Source organism: Neolamprologus brichardi, chromosome 16 (assembly GCF_056152115.1).
Source record: "Neolamprologus brichardi isolate AB-2024 chromosome 16, ASM5615211v1, whole genome shotgun sequence".
Taxonomy (NCBI): domain Eukaryota; kingdom Metazoa; phylum Chordata; class Actinopteri; order Cichliformes; family Cichlidae; genus Neolamprologus; species Neolamprologus brichardi.
In genome coordinates this window covers 8,125,816-8,149,710 of record NC_142119.1, presented here as the reverse complement: position 1 = coordinate 8,149,710, position 23,895 = coordinate 8,125,816, and the positions used below count along the sequence as shown (strand labels likewise).

Below are 23,895 nucleotides of genomic sequence, written 5' to 3'. Positions count from 1 at the left end.
GAGTGAAGAAGAAACACCCAGTGCATCATGGGAATCCCCCAGCAGCCTACACCTATTGCAGCGTAGCTAAGGGAGGATTCAGGTCACCTGCTCCAGCTCTAACTATGTGCTTTAGCAAAAAGGAAAGTTTGAATCTTAAAAGTAGAGATAGTGTCTGTCTCCTGGATCCAGACTGGGAGCTGGTTCCACCAAAGCAGAAACTGAATTAATGATGACAGCAGATATTAAATGAATATTTCCAGTGGCAACAGCCCTTATTCAGCTTATAAATATGTAGTATATGTAACGTCTGCTCTTTATTTGGTCTGTTTTGAACAGATTTTGTTTTGTTTAAGCCGTTTATTTCAACGTGCTGCAAAAAACATCAAATAAAAGCCCATAAAAGTGAATGAAAAGAAAAATTGTTTAAAAAGCAGTTAAATTTTCTTCACCAAAGCCCATAAAAGATTATTCTCAGGTTTTGCTTTGTTGCCTTTGATGAAATCTCTGCTGGAGTAAACGACTGTAATTTCACTGCAGTTTGTCGACGTGCTGCAGAATTCTCTTTAAAGTGCCCACAATAGAGCCGCATGAACACCGTTTTCATGCTTAATAGATATTTATTATGTTAATGAGATGTCACTGATATGTCTCATTCACATCACAGCAGACCTGCCTGCAGATCCTACAGTGTTGATCCTTCATGCGTCCTCACTCTTAAAAATGTATTCAGAGCTGCAGAATTTGCCGGGTTTGCTTTCCCCTCACCTGCACTCTGCTTCCCTTCTTCAGATGTGCAGTGTCACACAGTCTTTGCACTCAGCAGGAGAGTTGTTTCCTCCTCTCTGTCTTTAAAGCTGTGCTTCTGCAGCAGCTCTCCTCTGATCTCTGATCAGATTGGGTCGGCTTTGCTTCCCCTTTTATCGTCTGTTTGTGAATTTGTGTGTAACTGGGTTGTAGTATGTGGGAGTGTTGCTTTTTCTCCTCCAGTGCATGCAGGGCTGTTTGTTTCTGGAGCCTGTTTATATGGTGCCAGTGTATTCTATATAAATCAGAGCTGATATGGTAAGGACTGCGACGAATTGTCCTCGTACATGAAGGAGTGTGTGTTATTCTCAGTGTGTGTAAATCAGTAAATCTGTGTTTGTGTGCATTTGTGTTCATGTAGAGACACAGATAAACAGCCTGTTTTACCCAGTGTGTGTTAGACACCAGTGATGGGACTGTGAGACAAACCAAGCCAGTGACATAGCTGAGGCTGCACCAACACCATCTGCAGCTTATGTTGTCGTCTAAAATGGGAATAAGACAGTCTGCTATCAGTCTGCTAACAGTCTGCTAACAGTCTGCTATCAGTCTGCTAACAGTCTGCTATCAGTCTGCTAACAGTCTGCTATCAGTCTGCTAACAGTCTGCTATCAGTCTGCTAACAGTCTGCTATCAGTCTGCTAACAGTCTGCTAACAGTCTGCTATCAGTCTGCTAACTGTCTGCTATCAGTCTGCTAACAGTCTGCTAACAGTCTGCTAACAGTCTGCTATCAGTCTGCTAACTGTCTGCTATCAGTCTGCTATCAGTCTAAGACTGAATGGCAAGTTTGCAGTAACATGCAATCAGTTTGCGATACCACAGGATGAAGTGTGGCCAATCTGCTGCTGTCCACCTACAATTTACCTGCTTACATTCAGAGTTCAGCCAGAACTTCATAAATTTGACACAGAAACAAACCTTCGTCGGTGTCATAGTTGCTGCAGGAAACAATCTGCAGAATAACACAAGCACCTGGCAACCGTGTTTGTACAGGACTATATCCAGAGTCGAGTCTCCTACTGCAAACAGACACTTTGCCAATGACTCACGCTCATCAGCACTGATTGACTCGGGCTGATTTCACCATGTTGGCAACCTGTCTGTCTGCTAAAACCTTCTGTCTGACAGTGACGACGGTCAGTCTGAAGGCTGGTGGTCCTCCCACCAGGTGAGCTGTGCAATCAGCTTGTGGTCACACAAGCTGCAGGTGTTGCACGCTCAGCCTCTGGGAAACCAGCTGGTTGCTCACAATCAGCCACTCAGTGTGAAAAAATCCAGTTTAATCACTGGGTAACAAGTTAGGAGGAGGCTGCTGTCCTGTTTTACTCTACTGGCACTGAGTCAATAAATAATGGTTAAAACATAAATAGCCGATCATCATCATCATCACACTGAGCACAGACCTCAGAGGCGTGCATGTTTTTATTATGAACACTTTCCTCTTGTCTGCAGCTGCTTATAGGGTTTGAGAGCGGGACGATCGTGCAGTGGGACCTCCGGGGCAAGAAGGCTGACTTCAGGATCTACTACGATGAGGTGAGTTTGATAGGTGAAGCCTTTCTGTCTGCCCTCTTTCTACGTCTGCTGTGGTCTCTGTGTTTGTTTGTTTAGTAATCAAACTGTAGTTTCATTTTAGCTGTCTCTGTGGGGATGCCTGATTATAGCAGCAGGAGGCAGGATATGTACAAGAATCTGGCGAAATTGAGAGGAATGGAGAACAAATTGCTTTAAAAACAAATTGGAAATGAGTCCCAGAGTCCCAGAGTGGGAACGTTCAGTTTGTTTATGACATCAAAGCCCTGCAGAGACATGTCAAGTTTTTCTTTTTTACATACAGACCTGAATAAAAACATGTGACACTGAAGTGTTACAGGTTCCTCAGGTGAAACAGGAAGTGCTTCAACATTGACTCTCAGCACTCTCTTCAAGTTACCCTCGCTGACCAAAGTCGAGTGCACTTTTCATCTCAGAGCGGCAACAACTTTTCTCATTTTTAACAAGGTGTTTGTTATGAAATGCTGCCTGCCAAACCAATTACTGCTCTTTGAAGAAGCAGTCATTAGAGGACCCGGGAACGCCGGTCCGGGCAGCCTCGGGCAGCTTGCACAGCACTGTCAGCTGGAACAGACGACAACGCTGGCAGCCAGAGACCAGCAGAGTGTAAACTCGTCATGTCAGACAGGTGTGTTAGGTTACACGGTCTGTATTCAGCCAAAGATGCTGCAGCTTTCAGCATCCAGGGATAAAACGTTTGCATGGTCTTTATCACAGTGCACGCTGAAAAGTTACACACACACAAAAATATATATTCATGTAATATTCAAATGTCTTTCATTAACAGGTCATTAACTTGTGTGTCTTCAAACATACGCACCATCAGCACATCTGCTGCCACCTCTTATGTCCTCCTTCTCCTGTGAACAGTAACGCTCACGCTCATGAGCTTTCTTTGTGGATCTGTCACCCGAGGAAAATAAAACGTGTCTCGATGACACGCGAGTGGAATTCATAGATTAAAGCTGATGTGAATGTGATTTAAAGGACAAAGAAAAGTAAGAACTTTAAGCTGTCAGCTCTTCATATGCACCAAAAATAATACTGACATTTGGTTTTGCTCTATATTTACACCCAGTCTTACTGCGCCTCCGTGTCTCTGTGGTTAAATGCACTTTTTCTTCTATAACACTTTATAAACTCCTATCTGGTGTGAAAGGACCTGCTATCGATCTCATCACTGGCTGCCTTTTCTAAAGCCTCGTTCCAGCATCGAGTCGCTGAAAGGTTATTATAGATGTTTCTCCGTCTGATGACGAAGGGAAAAACGCAGCCTACCCCCGGCTTTAAGCATTTTCTGCCGCCATCTGAGAAAATTCAGTTTACTGTGATTACCACAATAACGACCACATTAGGACTGATGAGCTCTAACAAAAGCCTCCTGAATAAGCTCGCTCAGCTTCAGTGTGCGAATGAGAAAAAGGTTAATTTGGAACAATGTCAGGCCAAACATCTCCGGGGTTATCCAGACTGTTTTTCTGCTGCTGACGCTCCCGGGGCCGTGACCTCTGTGGCTTTGACATGAATAACTGTGAATAATGTTTTTAAGAAGCTAAAGATTACCCAGCGAGGTCTTCTGAAGAACAGCGGCAGACATGTGGTGAGCGCAGGGCGATACCAGGAAAACGACTTTGCTGTTTTGGCTTGCGTGACGTTTTTTACCTGTACAGCTAAGGCGTGGTAGCTGTGACATCACTGAGTAGAGTCACATATGTATCACCGTGTGTCACATGCTGCAGAAGCGGTTTTGCTCTTCTGTGTGGACACCAAAGCTGTCAGATGAACATCATTGTTGTGTTTTTAATAGGAGTGTGTTTGATAGAGCTCCACGGGGAAAGTGTGGTCTGCCTTTGTATAAAACAATCTTGTCAGTTGCATTTTTCTCCATTGTATTTGGACAAAAGTGTCAATTACCATCCGCAGAAAGAAGCACTTTGTTATGTGCTAACCAGTTCTGAAGGATTATTATCTTCCTCCTTTGTCTCATATTTCATTTGAAGCGTAGCAGGGCACTGACACTACGTGAGGACAGATTCAACAACGATACCAACGAGGTTTTATTCCAGATTTGGCCTAAAGCTAAATGCTGTAAGAATCAGTGTCGTGTGTCATCACGTTTCACTTCTGAATCAGCTTAATTTCTCCTGTGTGCAGTTTCGGTTCGGCTGTTCGGTAGGTTGTTACAGTTCATTTGAACTTGCTTCAGTTCTTCGGTGGACTTTGGTCTCAGCCGCTCGCCGAGCTCGGCGTCGTGTGGGGTCTGCTGCAGGACTCCTGGTTCCTCTTCCCCAATCAGGCTTCTTTCTCATGGCACTGCACGACACAATGATTCATTTGAAGTGCTTTATGACTTTGAGAGAAACACTGACTCTGTGTGATCGGTGCAGGCCATCCACTCTGTCAGCTGGCATCACGAAGGGAAGCAGTTCATGTGCAGTCACTCGGACGGCAGTCTGACGCTGTGGAACCTCAGAAACACCACCAAGCCATTCCAGGTCACCTTCCCTCACGGTGAGACACACACACACTCTCTCATAATCCCAGAGACAAAGTCGTTGGGCTTTTCCCCTTTATACTCTTTGTATAGATCTGAATATCATAGACTGTAAACAACCCTCTGTGGACCATATGCTGTCATCTGATTTGGCGAGCAGCTCGTGGTTATGTCTTTGCTTTTCTCAGTGTAACCAGCCACCGTTCAGTCTCATTTACCAACATTCATGTTGGGTTACCTGCACATTTAGGGTAGACTGTGCTGTATCCAGCAGTGATTGTCGTATGTGCGGTGTTTCGCTGCTGCTTCGTTTTGATTTCCACACTCGGTGAAATCTGCCTCCTCTTCTGCCGTGTCTCCCTACGGCTTCTTCTCATGCAGGGCCGACCGAACTCGTCAGATTTGTGTTTTCTTGCTGTGAGCTGTAATCTCAGGCAAAATCACAAAGCAGAAAGCAGGCGGGATGTGGCTGACAGGGAGCGGGGCACAGCTGAATTCCAGCAGATCGTTTATTTGTCAGATATTTAGTGTCACTCAGGGCGAAAACGGGAGAAAGAGGAAAGGGAGGCATGAAAATGAGTAGAGGTCAACTAAGAACATAAAGCTGAAGAAAAGTAAACAGTTAAAATGTTATTTGCTGAGAATAATATAGTCAGATGTTTTTAGTTATAAATAAATGAGTTAAAAACTGTGAGGGTTTAAAATTCAGCATTTAAACGGCTCGACTGCAGCACCTTGGGCTTTTAGTAGCAAGAGGCTAGGTGAGAGGAAGGAGTGCTAACTGAGCTAATGCTAGCAAACGTGACTAACATGGTGTGTCCATAGTCTGAGTGTGTGGTAAGCAACAAACTTCACTGAGCTCACAGCAGAGCAGCATCTTAGTTATCAAAGAATTGGATTAAATATACTCCAAAATGCTCCGATATCACAAACATGTCCAGCTGAGTGATTTGAAATAGCTCAAAACTAGCAGAGCACTATTAGCTTAGTTAGCACCTATCTGTGACCTCTGTAAGGAAACGTACTTTAGTTTCAGAAATCAAAACCAGTTTGATTTTATTATGTTTTTGTTTTCCTTCAATATGACAATAAGTTACTACTAATTTGTAATGCATTACTTATTACTTGTTACTTTCCTTAGAGGTAATGGAGTATGTTACTTAATTGCCCATCAGAGAACTTATTACTTTCATGTTAATATGACCTGAAATTCATTATCTCATAATTATCAATTAACTCTGTAAACCCAAGGCTACGTTCCCACACACTGACACAAATTCCTAATGAGGACACCGTCTTTCTTTTAGTTTTTGCATTTGAACACAAACTGACAACAAAGAAAGTTAAAAAGCAGCCGCTGGCTTCTTCTAGGCTAGATTAGCATCAGCATGCTGCCTATGCAGATCATTGGCTGTGTCCCAATTCAGGGTCTGCACGCTTAAAGTACGCGCACTACGTAAATGGTAAATGGACTGGTTCTTATATAGCGCTTTTCTACTCTTTCTGAGCACTCAAAGTGCTGTACACAACTTGTACATTCACCCATTCGCACAAGCACATTTTTCTAAGTGCTTTCTAAGTAACATTCACACACACATTCATACTCCGATGGATGCATCGGAGAGCAATTTGGGGTTAGTATCTTGCCCAAGGATATTTGGCATGCAGACTGGGGAAGCCAGGGATCGAACCACCAACCTTCCGATCAGTAGATGACCTGCTCTACCACCTGAGCTACAGCCACTCCACGTACTTATAGTACGCACGTACGGTGCGTACTATAAGTACGAGAAGTGCGGAAGTGAGAGGCTTGTGAAACGGGACGGTCTAGCCTTCGTCACGCTGTTCAGGTTGCCTAGCAACCATGATACTAACCGCGAGAAACGTTTCATACAGCTTTGTTTGACAGAAATGAAGGAGAAAAAATGTTTTGTTGGTCACTCATTTTTGTCATGACATCACTTTGATTAGTTGAGTATCTGAGGCTGAGACCACAGGACTGTAAAACATGATTGTTAGGCTTTATTTCTGTACCGAACAGTTATTTCAAGATTAGTTAGTAAATAACAATTAGCTCTTGTTGTTCATGAGACTAAAGTCATCTCACTGTGGTAATGTAAATATAATATGGCCAATATTATAGTATTGTCAGATTATATATCTCATAATAATCTATAATCTATAGTCTCTCTCTCTCTCTCTCTCTCTCTCTCTCTCTCTATATATATATATATATATATATATATATATATATATATATATATTTAGAGGCTGAAAGTACAAACATCACTAATGTCACATAACTTTGCCGACATGTGGCCAACAGCAATGTTTTAATGTTCTTCATTATTAAACATTCGCACATAAATAAGTGACGTCATATTCAGTACTTACTTTTGACAGTTCACAGCACACTCTTCCCTTCTGCCGTATTTTGCAGCAAAATTATCCACACCCACCGCTGCGCTATGAATTGTGGGATATATGGGACCACGAAACGTGCACCGGACCACGCTTGATATTTGGGGAAATCGACGGCGCATTTGGAGTATGCATTTGAAGTACACTTCGAATTGGGACAGCCGTCGTCGCGTGGTGGTGACGTAATCGCACTTAAAATGCGTACTTCAAGCGTGCAGACCCTGAATTGGGACACAGCACATGATGCAGATCTATACAAAGACTCTGAATGACTCTGATTCAGTATTTAGTTTGAACATCTTTTAAATGTCAGAATCAACTTCTTGTAGAGAATTATGGATGTTTGTCTTCTTCCAAGCATGAAACTGCTGTTCATGTTTGAACATGTCACACTGCCCCTCTAACACTCCAGGCTAACCTCTGCATACCTGTTATCACTCGCCATTGTTCCCTCTGTCACACAGCTGAGTCGACTTCTTCACAGTCGGGCAAAAGTCCATCATCTTGTTATTTATTTATAAAATTTACTGCTGAAGCTGCCAAATATGCTCACAAATTTTAGCTTATTTAAATTAGCAATTAGGACAGTGCTCTAAATACTTAACCACAGATGTTACACGTGTTTGGCTTTCCATCATTTACTTACCTGCTGAGCTGTTGCTTGATGCAGAGCTCGGTGACGACTGGGGCTTTCTTTGCCTTTTGTGTTTCTCAGCTACAACCGTTTCAGTGACATGTAGGTAATGAGCATTGCACCTGGATAGGTGAGCATAGTTCATAAACCATCCATCCATTTTCTTAACGGTGTATCCAATTAAAGGAGCCGGTCTCAGCAGGCCAGACTGTTGCAGAGCACCATTAACCAGAAGTTTTAGTTTTTTGGTCAGCGTAGTGTTTTTAACTAAACTATCAGAAGTTTCTCGCTTTTTACAGCCAACACTTCGTCTGTTTTAAGCACGTCCTGTACATAAGAGCACCAAAATGACCTTTTTTATAGCCACTTTTCATAATGATGATGTGAAGAAATCTGCGACAGGAGGTACACTTAAAATGATTCCTTTTATTGCATTCAATAAAAGATGCTGCAGCAGAGCTCCAACAGTTTAGAAATGATGTTTCTTTCATTTGTTCAGAAAGTGCTGAGCCTTTGTTGAAAGGTAGAATTCAAGGTTTCACTTCCTCCAAGCTAGGAGACCTTCTCTTCAAAGGTGTTAATATGAGAAGCATGAATTACTCCCTTTAATACGCTAACTCTGATAATGGACTGTCATTCAGTGAAGAGAGGACCTGGAAACACAGCAAACACACAAAACTCCAGATGGAAATTAGACTAAATTTGATCCTTCAAGGGGGTTCCTGTGGCGCACTATGTCCTGATTATGCTCACATTATGTAACATTATGAACACAGTGTAGAGCCGTGCATTGGTCACTTTGACAAAGCAGCAGGTAGCAACTCCAAATAGCTTAAAAGAGGGAAAAACATGAACAGCAGCTTTTCTTCTTACATCTTCTTATTATGAAACTATAATTTAATCTGTACATGTTGCTCTTCCTTTGCTTTTTCCTCTGATGCAGGAAAGATACAGAAGGATGCGAGGAAGGAGTCGTGCAAACCTATTCTCAAAGTGGAATACAAGACCTGCAGGAACAGGTGCGTGTGTCTTAAACATTTCATTTCCTGATTGCACAGACGTAGCGCCGCCTTTTTTTTAAATTGATATTAACCTCTGAGATGAGATTTAAAGATTTCTTTTGAGTCCTCACAGGAACAAACAACTGTTGTGTATGCGTCACTTATTTCATCGATCATTGGCGTTTAATTCGATTTGAAACAAGAGTGTGTTTTATTTTACTCGTTACTCATTCTTTCTTTCTGCTTTGTCGAGGTGAGCATCTCTAAATCCATTCTCTTCCTTCACAACAGTGAGCCTTTTGTTATCTTCTCTGGGGGTCTTTCATATGACAAGGCGGGACGACGGCCGGCACTGACGATCATGCACGGCAAGGCCATCACTGTGCTGGAGATGGATTACCCCATAGTAGAGTTCATGGTGCTGTGCGAGACTCCTTACAACAACGGTAAGGGCGTACCGATTCAATTATAAGAGCTGTGTCCCTTTTTGTGGTCTCGCTTCAGTGAGTTTGAAGCCTTTCACAGAAATGTGGTTTTCAGCCACGGGGGGTTTTCACCCGCTCGGTGCCATCGGCTTCTCCTGTAATCCTGTCATAATGTGGAAATCACAAGAGCACGCTTCCTTAAAACTCACCAACTCACCACCGACTGACGTTCAGTCATTTTTATATGAATGTCAGCTGATTTTAAATTTGCATCCCTCCTTGATGTTGTCGTGGTAACTAGCATTACTTCTCCATCTTTCTGTTTGCATTCGGCCTTCACAGAGGTCCAGGAGCCTTACGCTGTGGTCGTGCTTCTGGAGAAAGACTTAATCGTGGTGGATCTAACACAGAGCAAGTACGTCACTGTGAAACATACAGTTAGACATCATATATCAGAATCACACCATCGCGTGTGCAAGAATATCACTCAGAGAGTGAAACTGTTCTTACATTCAGCAACAAAGTGAAAGCAGCTGTAGTTCAGAGAGATATCAGCTGCTGTATGGCCATAAGCATATGTGGACTATCCTAATTTCAGGACTTTTGTGGATTAATTGTATCGATTTATCAGAAAGTTGCTCTCAGCAGCTCAGTGTCTTGAAGGGAAACAGTTCAGTGCTTTTGTTGTGATTTCAGAGGTTTGATAAGATCCTGTGTAAAAACTGCCAAAGATGTTATCCTTTGAACAAGCACAGCTCAATGCTCTGTGGGGAGATTTAACTCGCTATCATTGTTATAAAAGATTGAAGCTGGACGCGGCGATGATGTCCTGACAGATTAACACCCAAGGCTAGGCTAGGCATACATTTGAGGAGTAGCAAAACGCTTGGGTATAAATGAAGTTTCCTGGTTAATTAGGTTAGCTAATTACAGCTGTTAGATATAAATGTCTCCTGATAACACCTAAAGTAGTTTAAACATGTCCAGATTGTCTTTGAGCTCATTGATTAGGAGCTAATTGTGTTTAAATTGTTCATTATAAGTAAATCAGGTTAATTGTATTTAAATGCTTCATTATAAGTAAGGAGTGGCATGAATTTGGAGCTCTGCAGAAACACCCCTCTACATCTTTTAGTGACACTTTAATGTGTGCATAGAAGAACCAGTCGCTCTTATCTTACTGTATCGGCAATAAAGCAGATGAAGCTAGAGTCATTGGCACATTCAATCATTATTGCTTAGAGAACAGATAAAGAATCCAGACCTTTGAACGTGTCCCCTTCCTGTGGGCTCCATGGGAGGACCAACTGGAATTATTCCTTTCGATTAGCTGAGGAATAATTCTGAATAGCTTCATGTTCATAGGTCTACTATATACCACGTCGTGTACTTGCCTGTTGCAGCTACCCCGTCTTTGAGAACCCGTACCCCATGGACATCCATGAGTCGCCAGTGACCTGCACGGCCTATTTCGCAGACTGTCCACCAGACATCATCCCGATCCTCTACTCCATAGGAGCGAAACACAAGAAGACTGGCTACAGCCAGAAGGTAAAGGAGGGGAAGAGTACGGCCTTTGCTGTGCAGATTCATGTTGGGAGGATTTTCTTGTGTTACGTAATCCTCGCATACCGTATTTTCGGACCATAAGGCGCATTAAGCGAAACAAAACAGTCAAATAAGTCAAACTTTACTTAGCTCATTCTTCTTGCTTCCTCCACTTCTGTACCATTGATTCATTAATGCTGAATTCTCTCACAGCCGCTCTATTCCCGTGTTGTTGCAGTATAAACCTGGTATTGTGGATGGATTATCTCAGTTGTTCTCCTGACTGAAGTTTGGTCCGTTTACAGCATCCTGCCATGTGATTGCATTTGTCTCTAACCATCAGGAACCCTCACGTTAACTTTTATCGAGTGGAAAGAAGTTAGCTTTCATCCTCCAGCTTCACTGTGTTTATGCTATGCTAACATAGCTGTGTAGCTAGCGATCACGTAGCACATCATTATATACCAGCTAGCCCAACTTCAGTAACCCTACAAACGTCACTGCTGTTTAGTTTTCTGTCTTCATTTATGTTGGAAGTGATAGCAGAGCTGTACATTTGAATTTTTCAGAAATCTCTCAGTCAGAACATGCTATATCATGTTTAGGTATCATGCTATATCATGTTTAGCTAACTAGCGAGCTAACTTCCTGCCAACTTCCTGCTAACTTCTAACTCTGTTAAATGTAATAAATTCTGTTTTCATGGATGCCTGGATGTTAAACTTAATTGTTACACCTGGTAAAACAGCAACACTGATCATTTTATTAAAGGTGAAAGAATTTAGACAGTTTTTAACTCTCAGTGATGCTGCAGTGTTTGTTTGACTTTGGGACCTGAAGCGGAGTTTAGGACCCAGATTCCTCCATGAGGCTCCTGACTACAGTAGCCATAATGCTCCAACAATCCATCATGCGGTACAGCTTTGTAGCTTAGCAAAGTCGCACTAAAACATTTTTGACAAATTTTAGCAGCACATAAAATCGGTTCGAGGTCAGTAAGCACAACCAGAATTCATACATAAGGTGCACTGATGATTTTTGAGAAACTTAAAGGATTTTAAGTGCGCCTTATAGTGCGGAAAATACAATGTGCCCGGGTGTTTAAAATAATCAGTGCTGCTGTGATTATTTTGTCAGGAGTGGCCAATCAGTGGAGGGACGTGGACATTAGGCTCCCACACTTATCCAGAGATCATCATCACGGGGTGAGTTAGAAATGCAGACAGGAATACTGATGACCCCTCTTTAACACCACCCGTCACATTTAAAAGGACAGTTGAGCCGTGTCTCACGCCACGGTGACAGAACCACAGACTGTGGGTTTTTCTACATTTATAGCGCTGCGTAGATTTGATTTCTATCTGTGCCAGCCCCAGTAGACAGCAAGCCCCCTTTGTCAGAGATGTTAACCTGCTCTGAAGCTTGCTCGCTGGGTGGCGTTTGCTTCTGGGTAACACTCACAGATATCAGTGGCAGTCCGGCCCTTTGAGGTCGACGTGGAGACGTTTCACTGCTGAAAGCACAGCGTGAAACACCTAAAAATGCTCAAGTTCTCATGAAGTAGGAACCCAGCTTCACTTTGTAGCTCTGTGAGCCACAAGACAGGTGAGCTGCAGATTCATGAACAGTGTGATGTTTTAAAAATGCAGCGATAAATTTACTGAGGTAATAATCATTAACACGACTAATTAGACTAAAAGTGAGTGGGAAGGTTGGAAGTTTTACTTGTTGTCATTAATTTCATACTAATTACATTTTTTTCAGGCATGCTGATGGATCGATTAAGTTTTGGGACGCATCTGCAAGTAAGTCCTGTGCACCAAGCTTTCCTGCATTCTCATTGCAGCGATGCATTTGTTCCACAGCACAGTTAATCAATCACCTGGGTGATATCATTAATTGCTTAATGACATAATCTAAGAGTTCAGACTAATCATACTCACCCACAGCTAACATACCTGCACGCATATGGTTTAGCTTCAGATCAGCTGATCTCAGTGCTATGCCCCATCACATGATAGATCAGCTGAGAGCATTTCATACATCTATTTATCAAACTTCATATGATATAAACCGATCAGACGTAACATCAGACATGGACCATGGAGCAATGGAAGAAGGCGGGTTGGTCTGATGAATCAGATAGGTGGATGGATTATTGTGCGTTGCTTACATGGGGAACCACAGGCGAGCCAACGGGGACAGTTGCTTTGAGCGATGCTCTGCTGGGAAACCTTGGGTCCTGCATCCATGTGGATGTTACTTTGAGACGTACCATCTATCCAAGCATTGCTGCACATCATTTACACCCATGCATGGAGAAGGTGCTCCCCGATGGCTGTGGCCTCTCTCTGCAGGATAATGCACTGAAAACAGAAATGGTTGAGGAACTATTTGAGGAGCACAACAACCAGTTTGAGGAGTTGACTTGACCTCCAGATTCCCCAGATCTCAATCCAGTCGAGCATCTGTGGGACTTTGGTGCAGATACCACAGCACACCTTCAGGGTGTAGTGGAGTCCATTTTCTATGGCTCAGGGTGAATGACACAATATTAGGCAGGTGCTGAAGATGTTGTGGCTTTTCGGTGTATATTCATATTTATTTTAGTAGATGATTGTCAGATGTGCTGCCATTGAAGCCTGCTGTGTTCTGTGTGGTCGTCCCACCACACTGATCCAGACAGAAATGAGTCCAGGGGGAAATAACAGTCGTCTTTTGACTATTTTAGTCGTGACTCAGAGTATTTGACCTCAGTATGTTTGTAATAGCTCAACACGACACGTATGATCCCGGCCATCTTTGATCAGCACACGCTTCCAGGTTTACCGTGTGCACACATTTCTACTACTGCAGCTTTATTAAAGGTGCAGCATCTGTTTATGTGTTTTAAATGGAAAATAAATCAGAAGGCTGTGGTGCAAATCAGTCTCCTCTCAGCCAGACACATTACTGGTCTAATGCATTTGTACAGCTGTGCCAATCGCAGCAGTACGGGGTGAAAATGCTTCGCCAAGTGGAGACGAGACATTTGTACAAAGTGCATGAAATTTAAAAGGTGAAGAATATGAAGATGTAACATGGCAAACTGCATAAAGCTATCAGGATATCACCACGTGCACATGGCCGTTTACTTCATGCTTTAACTGAGATGTCTCTGTGCAGTCACGCTGCAGATGTTGTACAAGATGAAGACCTCCAAAGTGTTCGAGAAGCCAAAGCCAGGCGAGGGCCGCGCCGCCGAGCTGGTGGAAGAAGACCCGTTTGCTATTCAGATGGTCAGCTGGTGCCCTCAGAGTCGCATGTTCTGCGTGGTCGGCATCTCAGCTCACATCATCCTCTATCGTTTCAGCAAATATGATGCCAACACTCAGATAGTGGTGAGTGCTTAAAGTGGTCAGGTGATGTACAGAGACTGAAGGTGAAGCCCAGTGTTGATGTGACACGTTCCCTGAGTCTCCTCTCATGTTTCAGTCTCTAGAGGTGCGTCTGCAGTGTGACTCGGACGACGTCATCTCTCCATCAGAGAATGAAAACAATCCCAGCTTCTCAGAGCCCGGCTCCCACTCACCCCAACCGCACCATCACCACCAACACCAACACCCAGCCAGCCCAGGCAGCAGGACACCAGAGGGCATCAAAGACAGCATCCCCTGCCTCAAGTAAGATATCTATAAACTACGAGATTTCTGTTTGAAGAACAGTCCTCCGTCTCTGCAGCACAGTAGACTTCAAGCACAATCAAGTCAAGAAAACCACTCTGGTGGTGCATGATGGTCTAATGACTTGCTGAGGCACGTTACAGTGCATGCCAGTGTTGTGTATTTATGCTCTGCCAGGTGTTTCAGGGTAAATTGGACCGTTACTCCTCATTCCAACATCATTCCTCATTAGCTGTTGATAAAAGCTGCCCTCTTTATCTGTTTCAGAGTGAAGGACCGGGCGGTTCGGGTTCCTCCTGGCTACCAGTCAGAGTTGGTCATCCAGCTCCTCTGGGTAGATGGTGAACCTCCACAGCAGATCACCAGCCTGGACATCAACTCAGCCTATGGCCTGTGAGTTTCAGAGGCATAACACTCTGTCCTGAGCAGCTCTGTGTCTGTCTATGAGTCTAAATTAGGAACATTTAGCAAACAGTAGGCTTGTATTATCCATTTTCATATGTTTGTTCGTCACCAATAAAAACAGCATCAGTGCACAATACAAGCATGGCTGTGAAGCGTGCAGGGAACCAAACCTGCACAGACTGAGGACATTTGACTCTCATTTTCTGAAAATAGCCAGATTATAAACAGCAACAGTGATGCAACAGGAGAAGAACATGCATGTGGCAGTAAGAGGGCTCAGCTGTACACAGATGTGTTTATAGTTGGCTCTTGTATATGCGCTTTGTGCAGTATTGAGTTGGTATTTGCAGTATTTGTACTGTATCATACTGTGAGGCTGGCGGAGGATGTAAATATGATAATGGGCCATGTGTAAGCTTTGTAATTTTGCTGTTACTGCCAGCAGTTAATGTAATGTGACCAAATTATTTAAATGTGTTCTGGAGCTTTCTTGACAAATGTAACACCTGCGAGCCGAGCTGAGAAAAACACCATATGTCCTGTGACCGTAGCCAGTGACGAGCAGCAACAAACACGAGCACATCGTCTTCTTCTAGCTGCTTTTGTTATTTTAAAGTAACTTACTGGATGTGGACTAATAATGATTATATGTTGTGCTGAAGTCAAACGGGAGCTGCATGACTTCCTGAGCTCGCAGGGTTTGAGACCGCTTGTCTGGCTTTGATGTGAATAGAAGCTTTATGGGCAGAAACCAATAACAGAGTTTTCTGAAAAGCTCTCTGCGGGTCAAGGCAGTAGTCGAATCTCTGCTCTGAAGCTTTTCATATCTTAAGTGAAATTGCAGTAATTGATTATCCGGCTTTTTGATGCCTTTCTCACATACTGAGCAGAGCATGCACACACACACAGACACAGTCCTCCTTTAGCCGCACTAATATAAAAACATTCCTGAGATTATTGATGAGAGCAGAATAACATTAGGATGTCAGTGAGACGTGCTCAGCACAGCAGCCTGCTTTCCTGCTGATGTCACAATAAGGACTCGGCTCTGTCTCCTCTGGGTGCAAGCTTAAAACCCAATCCACGTGTAGTTCCCAGAAACGTATCGTCCAGCTGCAGCTGCTGGGAATATGTTGTCCAGGCCAGATGTTTATAAGTTAATGAGGCTTTTTAACAGTGATTGTTCCAAATGGTTTCCACGGGGGGCTGAGCTCCCATTGGACATTTTTACTCCTTGTAGCTCGGGTCAGTGAAAGTGTGGTGTGCTCACAATATTGTAGCATATGCAGTGTTGGGAAAGTTACTTTTCAAATGTATTCCACGTAAACCTGTGACACAAAGATCACCAAACTGAGACGACCACAGACTGTTTTCCTTCATAGTGATGAAGGAAAACGCTGGGATGTAAAAGGGCATTTATTCCCTCAGGACCTGAAGCTCCATAATGCGCCCCTCCGACAGCCAAACCCATCTGTTCTCTGATTGGGTAGTTAAATTTGTGATTGACATGACATTGGCCAATCAGATGAAAGGAAGAAAAATAGAGTCAAAATTTGTACTTGTAACTTGAAACCTGAGTGCAGAGTTTCACACATATTTTTCCACACGCAAATCTGCTTTTACACATACAAAACTGATTTACAAGTGCAAAATATTTATGACCACAATTTGAGCCCATATGATGCATGGCAGGTGACGATCAGTCATGTGGGAATTCTGGGATAAGTATTAGAAACATGGAATAAAAGCAGACTGTTTAATTCATGCTTAATTTGACAGTGTTTTTCATGTTAGTTGGCACAACTCTAATGTGTGTGTGTGTGTGTGTGTGTGTGTGTGTGTGTGTGTGTGTGTGTGTGTGTGTGTGCTTGTTTCTTCCCTCCTGACGTTGTGTTCGTGTCCAGCCTGGCGTTCGGGAATTGTAACGGCCTGGCGGTGGTGGACTACTTGCAAAAAACTGTCATATTATGTATGTCGACACTGGATCTGTACGGAAGCACCGACCCCTACCAGCGCCTTACCCGTTCCCCCCGCAGGAACAGGCAGTCCACCTCAGGTAACACACACACACACACACACACACACCTGATACTCAGTGTGCAACATCACGCCATCCAGACACTGAATCTGATCTTTTCTCTGCTCCTCTGTCTTCTTCTCTTTCTGTCTCTTCTGATCTAGTGCGTGACAAATAGTTTCAATATATTCCTTCAATATTTAATCAATCATTACTGCTAATCAATCATTACTGTGTGATGGGAAGTAGAGCATATTTAAAGTAGTATGCACTACTCAGCCCTGACTCTTAGTTTTCATAATATTTTACATTCAGTTACATTATAATTACAAATTACTTTTATTATTATATAATAATATGTTAATTGAATATATAAATATATATTTTAATTTAAAAACACGCCTCTGCCTGCTGTTGTTTTCTAATGTGTTACTTTACAAACTGCATTCTTATTATTTTAGAAACAAAATTTAACTTCCAAGTGTGTGTGTGTAATGTAATAATGTCCCGCTTTGAACGGGATGATTCTGCAGTGACCTCGAGAGCTTAAAATACAAACCAACTGAAATAAAAACATCTTTAATAAACTGACTTTTTAGGCACAGCATTAAAAACTAGTGAGAATAAGTGGTGGTGTTTAAACTCCTCTCAGCTGACTGAAAACAGAAAATGTGACATTAGCCTTGCAGTTAGCACATCGTTAGCATTTATGGTTGATGAAGATGAAGTTCGGACAAAACCGTCAGAGTGGGGAAAGCAAACGAGAGCAGACACTGACACAGTAACATCAGACTATCTGTAACACGACGACGGCCTGGATCTCCTGTCCTTCCTCTTTGTCTGTCACACACAAACACAAACACACCTGCCCATCTCTGCCTGTCATAGAGCTGCACTGTGACATGAAGTGCATGTTAACAGGTTGCGTGTCATTCCACATGGGCATCATATGCATGTTGTCATTTGATTTCTCAGTCTGTTGTTTTCAGACCTGTAAGAGCCACACAGGTGTTTCTGATCCCTCCTCCTTTTCTCTGATCCCGTCTGCTGACGGCCTCTGAAGCATCTTAATTATATTTAACGTGCTTGATATTCAGACCCACCGTTTAGGAATCACTGTGTAAAATAGAGGCCGACTCCTTTTTGGACAAGGCACCAACTTGGTGGTAAATATTTCAGAAGAACTTGCAGCAAGTGCTCGTTTCATTGCGTAATTCCCACAGGTGAGCTGAAAATACTCTGGTGATTTTTTCGTATGCTCTTGCACCCTACACCTTCTGTGTGAGCGCTTTAAAATCAATGTGGAGACAGAAAGGAAAATAGAAGCGGGCAAACATGCCCTTTTCTGTGCCGCGGGTGGTGCTGTGCTGATCTGAGGCACTTACTGTGCTCCGGTTCACACAAGGCTCAACACCAGACTTCGAGAGCACAGCCAAAAGGCCGGTGCCGGTGCCCAGTCTGAACACTTCCTGTGCCTCCCACCACATCTTTAGCTGTTGTCATCACACACACGTGTATGAGTGTGAAAGCTTTCAGCCATCAAATGTGGGCATTTACTTCTCAGAATGATGTCACAATGCAGATGATTAAATGACAACGAGCTGGGTTTCCATGCTGCGCTGCTGGTAATGACATGTTCCCTGCTGACACCAGTGACACCAGCAGTTCTGGGTTTGCTGGAGTAGCGGGTATTTCTTGTGCCCTTCCCTGACACGATCTCACTTGCTGCTTGCTCTCACTTTCTTTTCCTCTCTAAGCCTGTGTGTTCTTCTCTCCCCCCCCTCCCCCCCGCCTCCTCTCTCTCCCCACCCCCACCCCTCCTCATCCACCCTTCCTTCTATCCTCATGCATTCCTCTCACTAACGTCCCCTCTTTTCTCATTACTGCCATTCTTCCTTTGCCTCCACCCCACTTACGCTCTTCCGTTTCCACCCTCTTGTCCTCTTTAACCTCTCCTTGCTTCAAACCCCACTCCTCATTTCCACCCCTCCTTCCTCCTCCTCCTCCTACTTTGGTGACTCTGTGGCTGCTGGTGTGGGCATGCGGGCCTGCCTGACAGAGTTTTGCATGCGCGGCCTGTCTAACTTTTATTCAGATTCAAAGAAAAGGATCCGTACATCCTATCAGAGTAAGTCGGGCCTTCCCAAAGGCCGGGGGAGTCAGTGTATGTGTGTGGGGGGTGTGGGTTGGTGTTTTGATGGACATAGTAAGACATGATGTTTGGTACAGATTATTGCCACAAGAACTGACACAGACTCGAAGCCCAGGACAAACCAAAGACATGACTGGGATAAAGCGAGACGTCACCTGCAGAGCTTTGTCTATTCCAGTCATGTCCAGCAGTCTGTTCTTTGCAGAAGAAGAGACACTTCTTTGAGACAGCTGAGCAAGCGCAGTTATAAATAATGCATTATCCATGCGATGTATATTTTAACTAAAGCCAGTGGGGTTATTGAAGCTAACTGTGTGCTTTTTGTTGACGGTTACAGTGGAAAGTTTAACGAGGGCACCTCTCAGTGTCTTCAGCCATTTGTAACGTCAGCATAAACTACCGGCATCACCAATGTTTGGCAGAACCTGTGACTGAAGACAAATAATGTTTTGAGCTGTGACGACTCTGCGAGGCTGTTAATGAATCCTTAATGAACGCTGCTTCAAACAGCCCACGTCTGCAGCCGGGCTTTGAGGGCTGAGTTAGAAATCTCAGTGTTTGTGGCAGTTTTTACAAACGACTCCATGTCGGCTCGTGCTTGCTGCATGTGACTGAATATGTTCAACAGTATCCTGTTTGAATTTGTGTGTGTGCTGTTTCGTATGTTCGCTATTTATTCCACTTTATCATGAGATTTGCACTACATGCTTTTTGAATTTTAATGCAAGCTGGTAAAAGATGTTAAATCTGATTGTAGTGCAGGTCGCATCAGTAATCAGCCACTCTGCCCAGCCAAGGCACTTTGAATCCTGATAAAAAAGCAAAGAGCAAATATTCGAGGCTGACCTCGTGAGGAATGATGTAATGATGAAGCATTGTTGCTAGCTGCACTCTTTCTTTGGGCTTAGCGTGGCTGACTTCTACCAATCAGACGTCTGCTTAATCTGCATGACCGGCTTCAAATAATCTGACACACTGCGTGTGCTGCTTCTTCTTCCTGTCGGCTGCTGCAGGCCTTACTGAACTCACTGACAACCAGCAGTCGATTGACATGGAGAGGAACAAGTCGCCCACTTCAGGTAACCTGCTCACACACTCACACACAGACACACACCTGCAGCCTCCAATCCTTCATTCCCTGAATGCAAATGTCTTTGAGTCTTTGTGGGTGGGATGCTTTGTCTTTAAACTTGAGTTACAGCCTGTGGTCACCTCGTCACGTGGTGAGAGCGGCACTCTGTTCACTGTTGTTTCAGAGAAGTGCTGGCACTCCTTCAGAGGAGTGTACTGGGTTTGTCTCAGCTGGTTGTTCCTTTAGTCTGAAGTCGTGTGGTGACCGTGTTTCCCAAAGGTGAAGAAGAAGGAACGTTGCACGCTCCATCAGCTCGGTCGTTTCCTTTGACATGTTTGTCTTTCACTAACACTGATACGGCCGACTGCAGTGGAGATAGAGCATGCATGTTAATGAGCAGCAGTAACATCATCAGAGTGGTTTAGATTCTTATTTTGCATCATTGACACTGCATTCTTTTTATTTTAAGTTTTTCTTTGAGTTGTAAATTGGCTGGCATGTTATCATTACTTGTAGCAAATTCTCGAGGATGTGAAGAAGAAAGTTTTCACCTGGACTCCTGTGATAAAGTTCACCACAGGATTTAAGTAGCAGCCAGGTCAGCTAATCACTGCACCTGGTTAGCTGATCGTCAGCACCTGTCGAAGCCGAGGTTTTAGCACAACATGTCAGACTCTCCAGGCCTCGGTCTGCAGGGTAAATGATGGGAGGGCTGCAGGAGAGAGAACGTGGCAGCACAACTTAGGTTTGCAAAGCTGCATGTGAACAACACATTTGGAGAAAACCAAGCATCAAACCAACTGTCAGCCCCGTGGTGGAGGTGAGGATCTGGGCACCTGCAGTCGCTGAGTGGATTATGAACTGCCCGTCCAACCACTAAAGCTTGACTGAAACTGGGTCGTCAACACCATTAGCACCTACTCGGATCGACTCGCCACGGTGTTTAAGGTTTTTTCTAAAACAGTACCTGCTCAGCTGTCATGAACTGGGATTCGCACAAAGGCGGGACCGAAAAGCAGACTCAGTGCACTCACTGAGAACTATAGACAAGATTTATTTACAGAGGGGTCGGTCAAAAACAGAAGCTCATGAGGGGAGGCTGTTCTGAGAAGCTGCGATCGAAGCCGTGGGAGTCTGTAACAGAGGGAGGAATGATTAGTGAACAGGTAAGGGAACAGGTGAATCAGGACAGGAGTGCAGTCGGCTTACATGCCAGGTGGGAGAGTTTTGGGCGGTGGGGGTGTTTCTGTGGGAGAGGCCAGAGAGAATGAGTGCGAGGGGAGGAATGGTTCCTCGAGTACTCACGAACGTCGGGGATGGCAGGAGGACAGGCAGGCGAAGCGACTGGTTGATGATTCCTTAATGGAAAAGCCAGCGCTGCAGGAGGTGAGCAATGAATCCAGAGGAGGATGGCTCGGAGACCTGATCCCAAAGCAACAGAGTCAAGGCTTGAAGGAAGGAAGAGTGGAGCGCAGACGGGGCGTAGCTGCCACAGTAGGTGACTGAACCAACTGGCGATGAGTAGCAGGTTGCGCTGGCTTCTATAGTTCATTGTGATCGAGAGCGAACGAGGCTCAGGTGCGAGGCGGGCGGCTCCGCCCAAGAGAGAGCCGGTGAACCATCCAAAACACAATCCCCGCAGCTGCTCCCACGGACCGTGACAGCCCGGGGTTTCAAGCCATCCGAGCAGGTAGTAAAATGTGACGTCACTCGATGAGTCATGACAGCGTTTGTTCAATCAAAACTCCCATCTTAAAAAAAAAACCCGGCAACGAGGAAATGGCTACAAAAAAGCAACGGCGTCCCCGAGTCTGACGAAAGGTCACAGACCAAGCAGCAGGAGTGTCGTTTCCTCGACGACCACCGTCGTTTTAGCCTCCGTGTCGCACGCTAATTGTGTCTAGCGACACTCGGACGACCTCGCACATCAGGTAGTACACGGCTGTAATGGGAAAACCAGTCGATCCGAGTCGAGTCGTGGCGAGTCGACCAGCGTAGGTACTAATGGGGCTAACATGAAAATGATCCCAGCAGCTGCTGTGAGTCCTGTGAAAACTGCCTTCATCATGTGACTGCACGATCCAGCACACATGCTTCCTACAAGATGATAGTGTGATAAAACCTAAACGTATTCGATGTTTGTATTCATGCTCATCATGATGTCACTGGCCTCGAGTTTCAGCATCACACTTTGGAAATGTGATAGAAGCACATCTGACAGCTGGTCTCTGGATGAGATCAGTGCAGCTGAAGACAATGAGGTAGAAACGAGTAATGGATGAAGAAGAAATGAGAACATTTCCCAGCAGGTGTTTGTGTCTCAGAGGAAACGCCACCTGAGCAAACAAGTGTGTAGATCTGTGCTTAAGTCCCTGCCAGGCTGGCACGCCGTGTCCTCGGGGCTCTGTCGGGGTCGTAAGGCCTCAGGTAAAAAAACAACCAAATCATATTCAGTGTTTCCTACACTCATGTAACAGACGGGAAAATAAAAACAGAGGATAGGAAACAGAGAACTATAGGAGCTACACGAGTACAGACGTCGAAGCACTTTGTGTCATCGTATCATCCCTCAGTTGGCCTCGACGGCTGATTGTGCTTTGGTGGCTTTTAAAGAAAGGAGGATAATGGAACTGTGTTTTTAATCAGCAGCAATGACTCGATTAATTTCAATAGTTGTTTAATTCATTTTTGTTTCTCTGTGTGGCAGAAAAACTGCAGCCACAGTTGATCTTTGTGTGAGATCTCATTGCTGGGTTTTCATTGATTATGCACACGAACGATGCCGTTTCATGCAAATACTCAGTTTGATGTTTTTGTCTTTTCCTCGGAGCTCAAAGCTTTCTGATTTTTCACCAAAGTCATTCATCCTAAAACTGATCCCTGCCTTCCAACCAGCGACGCACAGACCGTTCCTCTTGTCCTGTCGTTGATCCTTCAGTTTATGTATGTAGTCTGGTGTCAGACCGGATCCACGTGGGCCTGACGGGTCCAGGCCTGTGCGACAGGGAAACAAACAGGTAGATGGAGCCAAATGCTAAAAACGATAAGCCAGCCGTTGTTTAGTGACAGCTTTATTAAAAATCTGCTTGTGTAACTTAAAGCACAGATCCGTGTCCACAGGAGAACACGAACATAAAATCCAAACAAATGCATTTTGTGGATGCATCAGTAATTTAGCTCAGCTGTCCACAGTCTGCTGCTCGTCGATGGTTTTCCTGTGATTGTTGTGTAAACGCACACAGGACACACACTGTCGGTTTGTTCTCACGTGGACTCTGCAGCCTTGAGCCTCCCAAGGAGAGGATAACAACAGCATGACAGATCCAGGACGAGCTGTTCTTTGCTGCTGTGGCGGGGAGTCTCTCAGCATTGTGATGTGAACGAGGTCATGGTCATTCTGTCCTATTACAGGCCTGTCGCTTGTTAATTAAAGAGAAGGAGAAGAATTATGGAGCGGTGGATGAAAAGCACGTGGACAGATGCGGCATGACGCTGCATGATCGTGTCTGATTCGCTTTAACGGTTAAACGCTGGGGGGAGGGGGGCTGAGGTTCCTAGTTATAAGAAATGTTAGCGATAGCTGAGAGCAAGACAGCTTTAAATGTCAGTTAAATCAGGTTTGGACTCATTCATATTAATGCAGCGCGGATGTGAAATGTATTAAAAGTTGCGCCCGCAGACAAAGCTCGCCGCGCTGTGCCGACAGGTGCAGAGTTCACGCT

The 23,895-nt window shown here is 44.3% G+C and overlaps 1 protein-coding gene across 14 annotated transcripts in view; it reads left to right on the top strand.

Annotated features, from left to right (window-relative positions):
* The window catches only part of stxbp5l (syntaxin binding protein 5L), a 149,381-nt gene that overhangs the window by 98,858 nt on the left and 26,628 nt on the right, over positions 1 to 23,895 (top strand). For 8 of the 14 annotated variants that reach the window (XM_087829673.1, XM_087829671.1, XM_087829668.1 and 5 more), the window contains exons 7-20: positions 2,241 to 2,324; positions 4,730 to 4,853; positions 8,835 to 8,910; positions 9,184 to 9,338; positions 9,660 to 9,732; positions 10,721 to 10,868; positions 12,003 to 12,070; positions 12,630 to 12,670; positions 14,031 to 14,245; positions 14,340 to 14,527; positions 14,795 to 14,920; positions 16,837 to 16,988; positions 19,009 to 19,077; positions 20,115 to 20,180. In XM_087829673.1, the coding sequence (XP_087685799.1) occupies positions 2,241 to 2,324; positions 4,730 to 4,853; positions 8,835 to 8,910; positions 9,184 to 9,338; positions 9,660 to 9,732; positions 10,721 to 10,868; positions 12,003 to 12,070; positions 12,630 to 12,670; positions 14,031 to 14,245; positions 14,340 to 14,527; positions 14,795 to 14,920; positions 16,837 to 16,988; positions 19,009 to 19,077; positions 20,115 to 20,180 (1,585 nt within the window). The remainder of the gene's footprint in view (positions 1 to 2,240; positions 2,325 to 4,729; positions 4,854 to 8,834; positions 8,911 to 9,183; positions 9,339 to 9,659; positions 9,733 to 10,720; positions 10,869 to 12,002; positions 12,071 to 12,629; positions 12,671 to 14,030; positions 14,246 to 14,339; positions 14,528 to 14,794; positions 14,921 to 16,836; positions 16,989 to 19,008; positions 19,078 to 20,114; positions 20,181 to 23,895) is intronic. The other 6 variants (XM_087829674.1, XM_087829672.1, XM_087829670.1 and 3 more) reach the window with 1 other exon arrangement.